Source organism: Lipotes vexillifer, unplaced genomic scaffold (genome assembly GCF_000442215.2).
Source record: "Lipotes vexillifer unplaced genomic scaffold, Lipotes_vexillifer_v1.1 scaffold182, whole genome shotgun sequence".
NCBI lineage: Eukaryota > Metazoa > Chordata > Mammalia > Artiodactyla > Lipotidae > Lipotes > Lipotes vexillifer.
This window is the reverse complement of record NW_006798798.1, coordinates 4,383,844-4,398,366: the sequence shown is the minus strand read 5'-3', so window position 1 is coordinate 4,398,366 and position 14,523 is coordinate 4,383,844. Positions and strand designations below refer to the sequence as shown.

The window sequence follows — 14,523 nt, the reverse complement described above, 5'->3', positions numbered from 1 at the left end:
CTTTGTGAGCACCGCAGCCTAAGGGCAGCTGTTTCTGGGTCATGGTCAGCCAGGCCCCTCCCTGCCTCCTCTCACATTGACCTGGCCCTGGCTGAGGGGTTGAGGCATCTCTGAGCCTCTCACCATCTGCCTTCCTGCCTTCCACACCTGTGAATCCCTCAGGCCCTGACCCCAGCCTCCTCCCTGCCCCTTTGGGTTCCTTCTGTCCGATGGCCCAGGCCACTTTCAGCTGGAACCCGAGCGGAGGCCTCACCCTGCTCAGGGTCCTTGGATACATGTGGCCCTGAGCAGGTAGTGGGCAGCCTCAACCCCCTTGTTCTGCTTTTACACCTTTCCAGAGCCCAGAAAGAAAGATGGAGCCAATCATGCTAGTGTGAACCTGGCTGGGATGTCCCACCTTGGGGAGCACAGCGCCCCCTCAGGGTCTGGCATCATCTCCCTTAGCAAGTGGGAGCAGACTGAGAGCAAGCTCTGGGGAGAGAAAGGCCACAGAAAGATTCAGGAGGGCATGCAGCAGACTGCGGGCAGACAGGCTGACAGAGAGATGAGACCCAACGGTGGCAGACAGACAAACAGGCCCCTAGAAACAGCCAGGCAGCACTGCCCATTACAAACAAGACCCCAAAACAGCCACAGTCATACCCAAACTCAAAGCTCCAACTAACACTTTCTCCGAGACCTTTCAAGAATCACCCTGCCTTCTGACAATTTCAGACCATTTCTGCGTGTGAAAATGTTTGCTTTTGGGGGAAAAGTTCCCTCTACATCTCCCCACCCCCCCACCCCGCCACCCCAGAGCCGGTTCACATGTGGGCGGGCAATCCCGGTAGCTTTCAAGTGGTTCTGTCAGGGAATGCAGTCAGGGATCAAGGCCAGGTCACGGGGTCTGCAGATGACATCTTCCGGCCAAAGCCCTGCTTATCCCTGCCACACCCTTGGGTTCAGAAAGCCAAGGATGGCATCACTCCCTGCCTGGAAATGCCACACCCCCTGAGACCCATGTGCAGTGTCCCATTGACCCCAGGGGCAGCCCCCAAATAGCAGCTTGCCCAGAGAGCTTGTCACTGCTCTGGCAGTCCCCAGAGGGCCCCCCACAAAGTGCACTGACAAAAAGCGACCTTGATGGTCCTCCACGCAGACAGGTGTATCTTCTTTGGGGATGAATGTGCAGGTACCAAGACGGGAGGACCCTACTGATGGAGACCTGGCCTCGGGAGCCTGAGGCGAGATGCTGCTGGCATCCTGAAAGTGAGCTGCTGGGTGCTCTGCTCCTTCTGCTTGTGCCCTGGGCTTGCCTGGGTGGGGTCTGCAGGCGCGGGGCTCGGGCTGTCCTCAGGAGAGAGAAGGAGCCCCAGAAAGCACGGGGAAGGGCCCCTGTGTTTCCACACCAACGCACAGAGTATGGACACGGCTGCTCTGGAAACCATGTGCTTTATTTGGAACCTCATTCCAAGGGAACCTCCCCCCTGGGTCATAGAAAAGCTGCAAACCCTGTGGTTTGGTACAAGGCAATGGCTAAGGGATGCGAGAAATCCCTTACAGCCGGGGCCTTTGTCCTCTGGGCCTCAGACTTCCCTGGTCATCCTGACGGTAGAGCTGGGTATGGGCAGCTGGGACTCCTGGGGTGTCCAGCTCACCCCCCAGCATCTTCCTGATTTGAGGAGTATGGAAGTGGGTATGGGACAGAGGCCAGGGTCCCCATCCAAGGCCTGGGCCTCTGTGCCCCCCTGAAGGGCCTGCACCACCCAGCAGGCACGGCTCCTCAGAGCCCTGTTGCTCTGGGTACATTTCAGCTCCCAGGTGAGAACCCACGGAGCGTGGGATGCCCTTGCGGACAGGTGAGTGGGTGGGGCCTGGCCGCCCATAGTCGGTTGGCCCCGCCCCTCAGTACAGGTCTGCGAAGGGCTTGGAGTAGTTGAACATCAGGTAGTCCATATAGTAGAAGTCGTAGGTGCGCTGCCGCTGCGGGGTCGAGAGCTGGGCGAAATACTGGTGGGCGATCTGTGCGGTGGTCCGCGCCTCCTGCGAGTGCCGGTCCTTGAACCGCGGGAAGGTCAGGTTCCGCGGCGCGCGGACAAGGCTCAGGAAAAAGTCGGCATCGTCCTCCATGCTCTCAAACTTGCCCACAAAGTCATAGTCGATGAGGCAGGGGCTGCACAGCCGGCTGACGTGGTCCCAGTGGATGTCCATACCCACGGGCCGGTGCACGTCCAGTAGGTACTGGATGAACTCGGGGAACCGCACGCCGGAGCCCGTCCGCAGGGCCTCCCGAGAGGCGTTGGCCCGGTATCGGGCCAGGATGGCCTTGCCGAAGACGGGGTGATAGTAGCTATTGGGGTGCTCAAACTTGTCGCGGAAGGCAGAGACCAGCCTCTCGAAGGGCTCGCGGACGAAGAGCATCTTGGTGTAGGTGCTGAGGCGGTGAAGGATGCCCTGGTGGTCGAAGGTGTCCAGCCGCTTGAGGGCGCTGCCGTAGTGGACGGTGTTGTGCTGGATGTCGGTGGTGGATGAGGCCAGCCCGGCCAGCACCATGAGTACCCGCTTCCAGTTGGAGCAGCCTGCCTTGGGCACCTCGCAGTACAGCACGCGGTGGCGGTCCTCCACGAAGATGCGGGACACGTGGCGGGGCGTGACCGCCCTGCGGCTGCTGCTCGCTCTGTACTTGGCGCACGCCTCCCGCATCACCCGCTTGCGCTCCTGCTGGCTCTGGTGCAGGCTGACCCAACGGCCGTCCAGGGCCCGCGGTGCTGGCCGGACGAACGTACCAGCAGAGCTGTTGGCCGGGATGGCCGCCGCAGCTGGCATTTTCTTGATAAGCAGTCGCCGGCGGCGCTGCCGGGGTCGCAGACGGGCCCCCACGTTTAGGTGGGCTTGAGGCTGCTGGGACACCTGTAGGTTCAGGTCCCCCGGGACCCGGCTGGACAAGTCTCGGGTGACACTCTCTGTGGGTGCCTTAAAGTCACCATCCTGGGAGCTGCCTGATGGGAGATCCTGGGGCAAGAAGAGAACTGGTTAGCAGGGTGGACAGGTCAGCTGGGCACTGGGGGTCACTGACCCCTCTGAACTCGCCATGGCCGGGGTCCCTGACCCCTCTGTAGACTGCGTTTTTTCCCAGGTGAGGGAGAGGGGGACAGGCTGGCCCTGCAGGACGCGACCCCTTTGGTCTGAGCCCCCATAACAGCCCCCACAATCCCCTCTTCCCTCAAGAGGCCGTGGTGTGAGGTGCAAGTGTCATTTAGGCCACAAGATGGCGCGGGTCTCCCAGGAATCCTCCTGGTGACGAGGGGCAGGGGGAGCTGGCGGCCCGGGGGAGCCAGGCTCAGAGGTAATGCTTCTATCAGCACAGGCCAAAGGCGCCATCCAACGGGAAAGGGAAATTCACGGGGCCAAGGTCCCAGGCTTTGTTCCCAAGACTCCTGGGAAAGACAGGACACATTTTTCTTTCCAAGAATGGGTTTACTGTGAGCTCTGAGTTTTCTTCCCTGCCCTCCCCAGCTTCCCCCAGGTTGCCCATGAGATTCATCAGACTCTCAGAACTCACGCTGTGGGGCTCCTGTGGCTTGATGTTGAACTTTATTCCTGGAAAGCAAACAGAGAGGATAGTGTTAGCAGTGGAAATATCACGTGGTCCACAGGGACCACCTGCTTACAGGCTCTTGACTGTGGGTGCCCGGGCTGGAAAAGGCAGTTCGGGGGGGTGAGAGGAGAGGCGTGGCACGGCGCAAGTGCCCCTCCACTCTCATACCCATGCAGAGAGTGGGAGTGCAGCAGAGACTTGGTCCCACTGGCTCCCAGCTGATGCTCACTGCTGGGTGTCCCACCTCCTGATGTGACCATCACGAGGGTCCAGAAAGCGCCCTGCCCAAGGGTGCCGGCGTACCTGCCCGGTGGAGCACCCAGGAACCTCACAGCCTGCCCACACCTCACACTTTCATTAAGTCACGGGGAAGGGCCCTTTGGGAAGATCTGTCCTCTTCTCTTTATACGCTGTCCTAGCTCTAGCCTTTCTGTGCCTGAAGATGACACACTCGTACCCATACCTTGGCACACAGGCCTGGGAGTGGAACACACTCTTTCCCCTCCGACTTGGGCCTCCCCACTGGCCCCAGAAAGTTCCTTCACCTCGGCATCTGCTTTGTGGTTTTGGCCATCTCAGCTGGTCTTGGGGTTCCTGGCTGAGCTGGCTTCATCCTGCTCACCCTGGTTTCCTCCAAAGGGCTGAAGAGAGGCCCGCACAGTGACAGATTGCCTGGTGAGCCTTTATTGGTGACTAGAGTGGAACACGCTCTTTCCCCTCCGACTTGGGCCTCCCCACTGGCCCCAGAAAGTTCCTTCACCTCGGCATCTGCTTTGTGGTTTTGGCCATCTCAGCTGGTCTTGGGGTTCCTGGCTGAGCTGGCTTCATCCTGCTCACCCTGGTTTCCTCCAAAGGGCTGAAGAGAGGCCCGCACAGTGACAGATTGCCTGGTGAGCCTTTATTGGTGACTAGGGGGAGAATGGAGAGAGATCAGTGCATCACTGGCCACGCTCCAGACTGTTCGCTCTGCCCACCAAGGAGGTGCTTTGCCTGCGCTTATTTGCCTGCGTTTATCACTCAGGATAAGCTCTGGGGAGTCGAATCTTTGACCAGAGGAGAGGGTTTTGCTTTGGTCTGTTTGGTCCCAGTTTGGTCCTTTTCAGGGGAGGTCCTAGGAGAACGAGAGGATTTCCTTTGGGGGAGCCTATTTAGGAGTCTTGGCTTCCTTCCCCAAGCCAACCTGGCCTCTGAGGCATCGGGGTTCTTCCTGCCCCTGTGCCAGGTGAGTGGACATTTCTGCTCTGAGGCTTTGCCAAAGGTCACAGTCACAGTCAGAACTGGCCATCCTTTAAACAAGCGGAAAGCTCCAACTTGCAGCTGGCCCAGTGGACGCCATGCTGACCACACCTGACTGAGTTCTGCCTGCTGCTGGGGGTGGGGATTGTTCTGAAGGCACTTCCCCTGCTGTCTCTGTGTACGCGGCAGAGGTCCAGTGGCTGGAGCCCAGCTGACGAGGGGACATCGAGGTCCTCTGTCCCTGACCCAGGGACTCCGCTGATTCCTTGTGAGATCCATTTTTACAGGTTCAGCCACTGCTATGCCCCTGGCCTTATACTGGTCAGTCTGAGGATGTGCCCACAATTCTCCTTCATTCATCTGCAAGTGAGAGTGGGGGAACGTGAGGTCACCCCTGGGCTGGAAAACCTAAGTTCCCTGAGCCTGGCTGGACCTTTTCTGAGTCCCAAGAGAGGCGGAGGTGAAGGCACAACTTATGTTGCATCTTTCTTCTCTGCAATACTATTCTTTGACCTCTTTGCCCAGAGGATGACCCTTCCCTGGGCAAAGGGCAGTGTCCACACCTTCCTGGGCATCCCCCAGCTTATGTGCATTATGTGTGCGTGCATGTGGCTGAGCCCTGAAACATGCCTTCCAGACTCTTCCACGGAGGGGGGGAAGCTCCACATAGAACTGGCTGCACCCCTCAGGGGGTGGGGTGTCAGCAGCGGGTGCCTGACCTTGAGGCAGGAGCCTCTTAGAATTAAGCCCCTCAGAGGGTCCCCCTCTCAGCCCAGAGCCTCCTTCCCTCTGCCGCGCCCCCCGCTCCCCACGCCCTCCCACATCTCTTCAGGTGGCAGTCCCCAGCATGAGCTTCCTGAGCTCATTTCCCTCTGATACGTGCAAGTTCCCTCTTGCAGCCAATGATCACAGATCCCTTCACCAGAAGGGACCCTCTGCGCACTCAGTTTTCCTTCATGCTGCCGGGTTTCCTTAATTATTTTCTGATGGCACCTGGCTCTGCTAAATCACCTTTCCTCCTCAGAGCCTCAGACACAGGAATTTACTCTGCTTGTCAATCCTGTCAACTTGTCAAGGTGCGATGGTGCTTATTTATATCCCTTTTCTGGAGCAAATGAGTCGTGCCAGATTTGGCCGAGAACGGGGTGGAGGAGCCACTTACAAAAGGCATCTTGCCAGCAGGTGAAGTCAGATGAGGATGTGCTTACAGAGTCACAGCCCCTGCGGCTGCGACCTCCCATCAGCTCTATCCCCACAGCCTGGAGGGTAGTGGGCTATGAGGTCTGACCCATTTTCATCTGTGCAGAGTGGACAGGAGGGCTCTGAGCCTGAAGGGTTTCCAAGGCAGGCCAGGCCAGAGCTCTGAGCACAGCCTGGAGAGAAAGTCCTTGCTGGACAGAGCCCAGGGCTGGGTGAGTCTCCTGAGCTCTTGGCCACTTTTGTTCAACAAAGCCAACCTGGTTGCAACTGTCCCCTTTGAAAAAAACAATTATCTTGTGGAAAATCCAACAACAGATCTTATGTGGAGCCTGAGTTGGCCACAAGTTGCATGTTCGTGACCCTTAAACGTATGGCAGCTTGTTTGCAGACCGTGAGCCTATCCCACATGGTCACTTTGGAATAAAGAAACTTAAGGAAGGAAATGTAACAGAAATGGCCGGAAGTGGCCCCGCTGGCCAGGGTCCCGGTGTCCCTACTTTTTTCTTGGAGGAAGCTGCTCTTTCACACACTGTTCAGATAAAGGCTGAAGCAAAGACCACCCCCAGCTCTGAGCAGGTGACGGCCAGGAGGAGCCTTGGGCATCTTGAGCCTGGGGCCTGCGCATTCCCTAGAGAGCTGCACTTCAGAACCCTGGACAGCTCCGGGGAGCAGCCCGGGAAGGGCCCTGCCTCTGCTGCGCCACCAGGAAGGTATTATCACCAGGAGCCCCCGGAACCCGTGCCACGGGGGCCCTGGCCTCAACATAACACCACATGCCCAGCCCCCAAATAAGCCTAAGAGGTAGATAAAAGCCATGCCCCCAGCCTTCTCTTCCATCCAATATCACCATGCTGCGTCTCACCTCGCCTGTCTCCCTCACGCCTACCCTGCGACAGGAACCCCCAATGCCGGTCCTGTACACCCTGTGCTTTCAGAGTCTGAGTCACCTGTCCCCTCCCTTCAGCATAACATTAATAACCTGTAAGGGAGCCCTATCCCCCTGTACGGAAAGAAATAAACGACCGCTTTCTCTCTCTGGACAGAGGAGATTCGCAGAGTGGTTGAAACACATGCAGTATGATAGCAGTGAGCATTGGTGGGCGTAAACAAGGTGTGAGCTATTGGGGCTGCCAAGTGCCCTCCACACCGTGAGCCCTTCACTGGCTGAAGGTTTTCTTCTGAGCGTTTGGCTGAAGAAACTTCCTGGCTGCCTGCCAAGGGGATGCGGAGACTGATGAGAGTGAGAGGCCAGCCCTATAATTAGGCCATGCAGCCTGGGTCTGCAGCAGAGCTTGGGGTGGGGGGTGGGGGTCACTGGCATGTGGGCTGCTGGGGAGGGCGGTCCCTAGTCCACCACTCCTCCCTGAATCACAGGAGGGAGACCTGCTGTGTTCAGTTCAGAAGTCCCAATCCTGGATGCCCAGGACCCACTGGGGGTGGGGGCCGGGGACCAGCCTTTCGGTCTGGCTGTGTAGACAGGTGACACAGACGTGGGTCAAAATAGGACTCAAGTGCCTAGAAAGGGCTGCCTCCTGAGCCCTTGACCCCCTAGCCCCAGGTTGGTCATCTGAGGAGAGTGACTGCTGTTCTGGTTGCTCAAATTCCAGCCCTAGGCCCTGATGGGCAGTGGGGAGAGGGTCCTGCCGCTCTAAACACTGCAGCCTTGGGGAAGGCATGGCTGTCCTGAAGGAGTCAGACCCACAAACGGGGACAGAGATGGGAGAGAACTGGAGGGGCCAGGCGGGGCCACAGGCTATGAGTGCAAGTGCAAAGTCCCTGCCCTGTCCGAAGTTTCAGACTCGTGGTCCTTGGATTCCCCAGAGTTTCCTGCATTGAGCTGGGTTTCCTTGGTTCCTTTTCCACAGCCTGGCTCTTCTGGCGGCTGAGTCTGCATGATGGACATCCCCACACCCATCTGTGCTGTCCACCCACATGTCCACTTATGCTGCCCATCAGGCCAGGAAACTCCAGGGGTTTCAGGCTGGGCGGAGCCAGGAGAGACACCAAAGGCAAGTCCCCCACTGCACCCTGGGTGCTCCACGTGCGAGATCCTGCATCCAAGCATCGGTCCCACCCCAGATTCCCTGGCAGTTGCTTCTGGTGGGATGAACACCGTTGCCCTGCTCTGCTGTTTCCATATCCCAGTTAGAAATAAGTTGATCCTGTACCTACCATGTGTACTGGGAGAAAGGCCTTCATGCCCTGGGGCAGCCCTGCCTGGCTGGCCACTGTGCGGGACCTCACGCAAGCGGTGATGAGCTACAAGGTGTGAGACTGGGATGCTGGCAGGAGACACGGCAGCCAGGGTGCATGTGTTGGCTGCTCGGGTCAGGGGAGAGACCCTGAGGGAGCTGCGAGGCCCCACCCTGCAGGGAGTCTGAAAGGTTTCTGAATGAGGGTCCCCCAGAGAAACCACCAATAGGATATATGTATGTGGAGGAGGGTTTAGTTTAAGCAGTTGGCTCTTGCAGTTGTGGAGGATGGGTGAAATCTGCAGGGCAGGCCACGGCCTAGAGACCCAGGGAAGAGCTGATGGTGCAGCTCGGGTCTGAGGGCTGTCTGGAGGTGGAATTCTTTCCTTCTTTTCTCCTAAGGCCTTCAACTGATTGGATGAGGCCCACCCACATTATGGAGGGTAATCTCTTTATTCAAAGTCTATTGATTCAAAGGTAATCATATCTAGGGACTTCCCTGGTGGTCCAGTGGTTAAAGACTTCACCTTCCGACGCAGGGGGCGGTGCGGGTTCGATTCCTGGTCGGGGAGCTAATATCCCACATGCCTCGGGGCCAAGAAACCAAAAACATAAAACAGAAGCAATATTGTAACAAAAATTCAATAAAGCCTTTTAAAAAGGATTCACATCAAAAAATAAAAAAATAAAGGTAATCACATCTAAAAAAAATACCTTCACAGTAACATCTAGACTGGTGTTTGACCAAACATCTGGGCACCACAGCCTAGTCAAGCTGACATATAAATTTAACCCTCACAGAGGGTGTAGCAGTTTCCTAGGGCTGCTGTAACAGAGTACCACAAAACGGGCTGGTGTAAAAATAACAAAAATGTATTCTCTCACAGCTCTGGAGGCCAGATGTCTGAAATGTAGGCGTCAGCAGGGCCCTGCTCCCGCTGGAGCCTCAAGGGTAGGATCCTTCCTTGCCTCGTCTAGCTTCTGGCTGCCCCAGATGTTCCTTGGCTGTGGCAATTTAGATCCAACCTCTGCCTCTGTCCTCACATGGCTGTCTTATGTACCTGTCCCTTCTCCTCTGGTCGTTTTGAATTAGGGCCCACCCTAATGACCTCATCTTGATGACATCTGCAAAGAGCCTGTAATATGGTCACATTCACAGGTACTAGAGGCTGAGACTTCAACCTATTTTGGGGGGGCCACAATTCAATTCGTAACAGGGGGGAAGCGACTTCAGAGGGCTTTCAGAGCACTGGGCAGGGATAACCTGGAGGAGGTGAGAAAACACTTCCCTTGCTGGGTTGGGTGGTCCAATTAGTAAGGAAGGATTGTGTTAGTTCTCCGTGTTCTTGGGGCAGAAACTGTGTCAGACAGAGTCTGGCACAAGGCCTGGCACACAGCAGGAGCTCAGTAAACGCTTGTGAAAAAGCCAAGGCTGCCTGGACTGAGAGCTGGCCCTGGAGGGGGGACGGGTGTCTGGCTTCTCTCTGCAGCCCAGGGCTCCGGCTGGAGTCCACCAACCCCCGGCTCGACCTGGTAGCCTGAGAAGCGTCTGTGTGTCTGGGTGGCAGGTGCCAGCCGAGTAGCCGGATGCAGACAGGAGCTGCGCCGGCCGAGGGTTTGTCCAGCCCACCCCGGCTGTGTGGGGTCTGTGTGGTCGGAACTAAGACACACCCAGCTGGCTCCCTCCCATTGCCGCCTGGGGGGCACCTGGCCAGGGCCTGCTCCTGGGTCCTCGCAGTGGCTGTATCTCCTCTGGCTCTTCTCCTACCAGCTCTGGCTCTGCCCTTTTGAGGGGCAAGCCCTCCTGACCGCCCCCTGGGCCTCTGTCTGCCTCATTGTGAGCTGCTCCCTTCATCTGGGCAGGTTGTTAATTTATGCAGATTTGATGCAAAACTCAGCAATTAGAGGGCAGCCTGGACTCAAGGCACAGAATTCAGATGGAAGAAGCCTCACCAAAGGGCCTTAAATTCTCACTTGTGTTCACTGGAAAATTCAACTCATTAAATTCTCTGCTAGGGACTCGGCTCAACAGCCATGCCACCTCTGCTGCCGCCAGGGCCCAGGGCAGGCAAATGGGGCTCCAGGCAGCTGGGGGCCCCAGACGAAGGTGCTGGCTGCTCCTGGAAACAAAAGGTGGCTCTGTAGTCAGTGTGGACCTTGGGGAAAGGTGGGGGTCAGGCCACACATGCTCCTCGGCGGGACAGCAGGTGGCCCTGCAGGGCTCGGTCCTCTTGCCTCAGCCTCTGGGGAGTGGGGAGACCTTCCTCAAGTTCTCACAGTGGGGTCACCTTTGGCCCCACACCAGAGCAAGGGCTTCCACTCCCTTAACCTAGAGACTCCACTGAGTCACAGCCTTTAACAAGGGGTCAGCATACTTAAAAAGAAGGAAAAGAGAAAACGAGAACACTGCTGTGTGACCTTAACCTCACTAAACTTTAGTCTTCTCATCAGGAAGATGGGATAAAAATACCCATCTCCCAGTTCCACAAATGTGTAAATAAAACGATGCACAGTGGTGGGCATAGAGAGAGCACACAGGATAGAAGCCAGCGGCCCCTGGTATTCCCATCAAATGGATACCTTCGCCCCGGCTGAGTTTCCCTGAGCCCAGCTCCCGCACGATCTCAGGACCTCTGGGACCTGTCTGCCGGGGAGGGAAGCGGGAATCTTCCCGTCTTGGGCTGATGGGCACCTGACAGCTCAGACAGCTACTTGTTTTGTTTAGCGATTCCATTCCCTCGCCTCTGAGATTAGGATCCACATTTCAACTGGGTAGTTCCTTGTCCGCTCAGCCTTGGCTGTGAATCCCCTTGGAGCTGTCAGAGTGGGGCACTGGAGCTGCCCGTCAGTCAACCAGCCAGCCAGTTAGAGGGTCTGCCAAGCCAACAGCTGTCTTGCCGTTCCACCCCTACCCATCTGCCCATCACTTGGTTGGGTGGGGGGTGTCCCTGAGCACCTCCGTGTGCCCGCCTGTCCACAGGGGAGGGGTCCCCAGCTCCCACTTCGAGGCTCTCCTGTGTCAGAGCCTGGGGTGACTCCACCACGTTCAGGGGGTGTGTGTGGCCCCAGCACACGTGCCATGCACTGCTCTGCGCCCTCACATATGCACATTGCATGGGACAGGACCTGGTACGTCGTGCTGCTACACCATGTGTGCCAAGGGGATGCATCACACCACATCTCTGTGCTGCACACATGCATGCTTCCTGCTGTGTGCTGTGGCCTGCGCTGGGCGGGGAGGCTATGTTCATGTCCATGTACGGTTTCTGAGAGCACGTGGCACATGCTTTAGAACAAGCCATGCCTTTCCTTCCCTTTATGTATTTCTTCAACACACAAAGGCCTTTCCAGGATAAGCGGGAGCTAGTGAATGCTGCTGCAGATGAGAAAGAAGCAAGCTCGTGACACTCGCCAGCAAAGTCACGGTGCCCCCGGCGGCACCTGCAGCGTGGGAGCTGGTGGCAGAACACAGTGATGCAGGCCACCACGGTCTGTCCATTCACTCCACACTGACTGAGCACTGTATGTGCCAGGCAGTGTCTTAGGCACCAGTGACGGCATCTTGGCCATGAACGGGACAGTCGTGGCCCTGCCCTCATGGCGTTCACAGGAGGTGAGGTGCTGATGGTTCCACGTGTGATGGCAGTCACGGAGGACGTGGCAGGCAGCAAGTGGTGGGGGACACCAGTAAGTCCAGGGCATCAGGTGAGGTCTCCCTTAGGCAGTGACAATTAATTGACACCTGAAGGTGACGAGGGCATTCCTGGCAGAGGTCGATGGCCTTGACCATGACAGCAGGGCTCATGGGATGCAGAGATGCAGAGACTGAAAGGTGTCCAGAAATGGGAGGACCATGGTGGCTGCAGGGAGGCCCAGCGAGAAAGGGGCCGTCTGGTCCCGGTAAAGGTAGCAGATCCTTAACTTCTCTCCTAAGGCCCCAAGGGGAGCCTAGAAGGGCTTTAAGCTGCGAGTTATTTTGAATTTGAGTGATTCTGAGATGAAGAGCTGAAGACAGAGCAGAAAGGCTGGTCCGTGGATGTTGCTGTTGTCCGGGCAGGACATGTCTGAGGCCTGGCCCCAGGTGATCATGGTAGAAAGTGGGGGAACGTGCGAAGAATATTTCAGGAGGAACAGTCAGCAGTAGGAGGTGTGCTGGTAAATGCTTAACAACTGGCTCCGTGGGTGGCGGGGTGGGGGAGGAGCCTAACTTGTAGTGGTTGCTGATTTCCGGCGTGTAAATACTCCTACCGTGGCAGGTTCCAAGCTGCTGGTGTAACTGTGGAGCTGGGCCCTCGTGGACTGGTACCAGTGGGCCCCTGGACCAGCAGGACCTGGGGGCTGACTGGGAGCAGAGTCAGGGACCCTGGCTTCTGGCTTCAGCAGTAGGGGTGTGCTGGTGGCACTTCCTGCGAAGGGGGGCAGATCCTCACTGAGTCAGAGATGCCTGTGGGTCTCCCAAGTGCAGATGTCCAGAGGGCGGCTGAAGGAGGGACGATGGGGACAGGTGTATGAGCTGGGGCACATTCCATGGCCTGTGGCTCTCTGGGGTCGGGGATGGTGTGGGACCAGCACTTTCCAGAGGACAGAAAGCAGGGCAGACGCAGCCAGTTACCAGTGGGCCTGGCCTGAGTCCTGCCCTTGTCCACAGCCCACGGGGAGCCACGGCTCCGGCTCCGAGTCGCTGTGACCAGCTTAAATGGTTCCTCCTGTTTGGCTGTCAGGGGCCCCTGGTGACTGCTCTCCAGCCAGCTCTGCAGGAAGGGGCCTAATTTGGCTTGAATATTGGTGAGTTCCTGCTGGGGGTTGCCAGAAAATAAAAAGCCTGAGGCTGAGATGGCCCCACTGAGGGGCTGCCTGTTTGCGGGGAAAGTGCCAACAACACCGACTGGCCCAGGCCTGTGACAGACTCTCCTCTGGAGCCGAGTCAGGCCACCAGAGGCCGCCGGCGGGGCAGCCTCATTACCGCGATGGCCTGGCCACAAGATAATGAACTGGAGGCTCAAGCCGGCTTAAGGATGTGACGTGCCAGCCGCGGCATCAATTACTGAGCTGGCCTGTGGCTGTCAGACCCGTCACAGCTGCTGCCTGCGATACCCTGAAGAGCCACAACAGTAAATCCGTCCTAGCTGACGCTTCCTTGAAGGGCCCCCCACCTGCTGCAGGGGCCGCTCGGTGAGGGAGGCATCCCAGGTTCCCAGGGGCGAGTCGGGCTCCTGCAACTGAGACCGCAAAGGGCTGCCCAGGGGCTCAGGGATGGATGCGCTGATCCTTAGAGGGCCGCCCCAGATGGCCGTGCATCGGCAGTCACGCTGTCCACTGATCGTGCCCAGAGGGGCCCCTGGCCCCGACTCCAGCACCTCCCAGGCCCATCCTCTCTCCAGTGTCTCTTCCAGCACCGCCCCCCCCCCCCGCCTCCCCGAGGGGCAGTGGCATTTCAGGGATCATCCTGTGTGCCCCTGAGCAGAACTGAGCCCCTGGTGACTCACAGATGGCAAGGGCAAGGCAGGGGGCCCTGGCAGTCAATCCAGCTGTTCTCTGCCATGGGTCTGGAGAGCTGCAGTCCACAGCTAACCCTAACCTCAAGGCAGGGCCTTGAAAGTGGAGTCGGTCCAGCCAAGGACTGGGCCACCAGCAGCTCAGGAAGTCTTCGGCCTGAGGATTTGGCCGGGTCGTCCAAGAGGTAAGGCATTAATCCTGGCCTTGGCAGTGGCTGGCTGTGGAGACGTCACCTTCCCTGGACATCTGGCTAAGACCCACTCACTCTCCCTTCTGTCTGGCCAGCTGTTGGCTCTGCCCAGCTCATCACCCTGGGGTCCAGCCAGCAGTGGATCTGGCTGGCTGGGGGCTGGGGAGCGCAGGAAACCTATCCTCCCACTGCTCCCTCACAGCGTGCTGGAGCTGGGCTCTACACCCACATCACGCAATCATGCAAAGACCCACAGGCCCTGTGTCCCCAGCCCCCAGATCGTGAAAGGTAACGGCCTGCAGAAACCGAAGGCCTAAAGGAAGAGGAAAAACTGATCAGGATTCTTAAACCCTAATGTAGACGAGCAACGCCGGGCCTGAACTCAGGCAGGGCAGGGAGATGAAAGGGGAGGGTAGATTCTGGAGAACCGCCAGCGGGGAGGGCTGGCGGGCTTGGTGAGTCAGGGAGGGCTGAGGATGAGGGAAGTGTCTGGGGTGCCCCACATAATGCTGTCCGGGGGAGGTCCAGGGGGAGGGAGGAGCCAGCGGGGGAAGACAACACCCTGGGTTTGTTCATCCTGAACCAGAGACCCAAGACCTGAGTAAGGCCTGCAGATAGAAGCTGGAAAGAGT

At 57.9% G+C, this 14,523-nt stretch overlaps 1 protein-coding gene across 1 annotated transcript in view; it reads right to left on the bottom strand.

Annotated features, from left to right (window-relative positions):
• Nucleotides 1-1,884: 1,884 nt before the first annotated feature.
• CHST8 (carbohydrate sulfotransferase 8) overlaps nucleotides 1,885-14,523 on the bottom strand; it is a 67,961-nt gene continuing 55,322 nt past the window's right edge. Inside the window, exons 2-3 of the mRNA XM_007470953.1 lie at nucleotides 3,542-3,579; nucleotides 1,885-2,991 (exon numbers count right to left, since the gene is read on the bottom strand). Coding sequence (XP_007471015.1) covers nucleotides 1,885-2,991; nucleotides 3,542-3,579 — 1,145 coding nt within the window. The remainder of the gene's footprint in view (nucleotides 2,992-3,541; nucleotides 3,580-14,523) is intronic.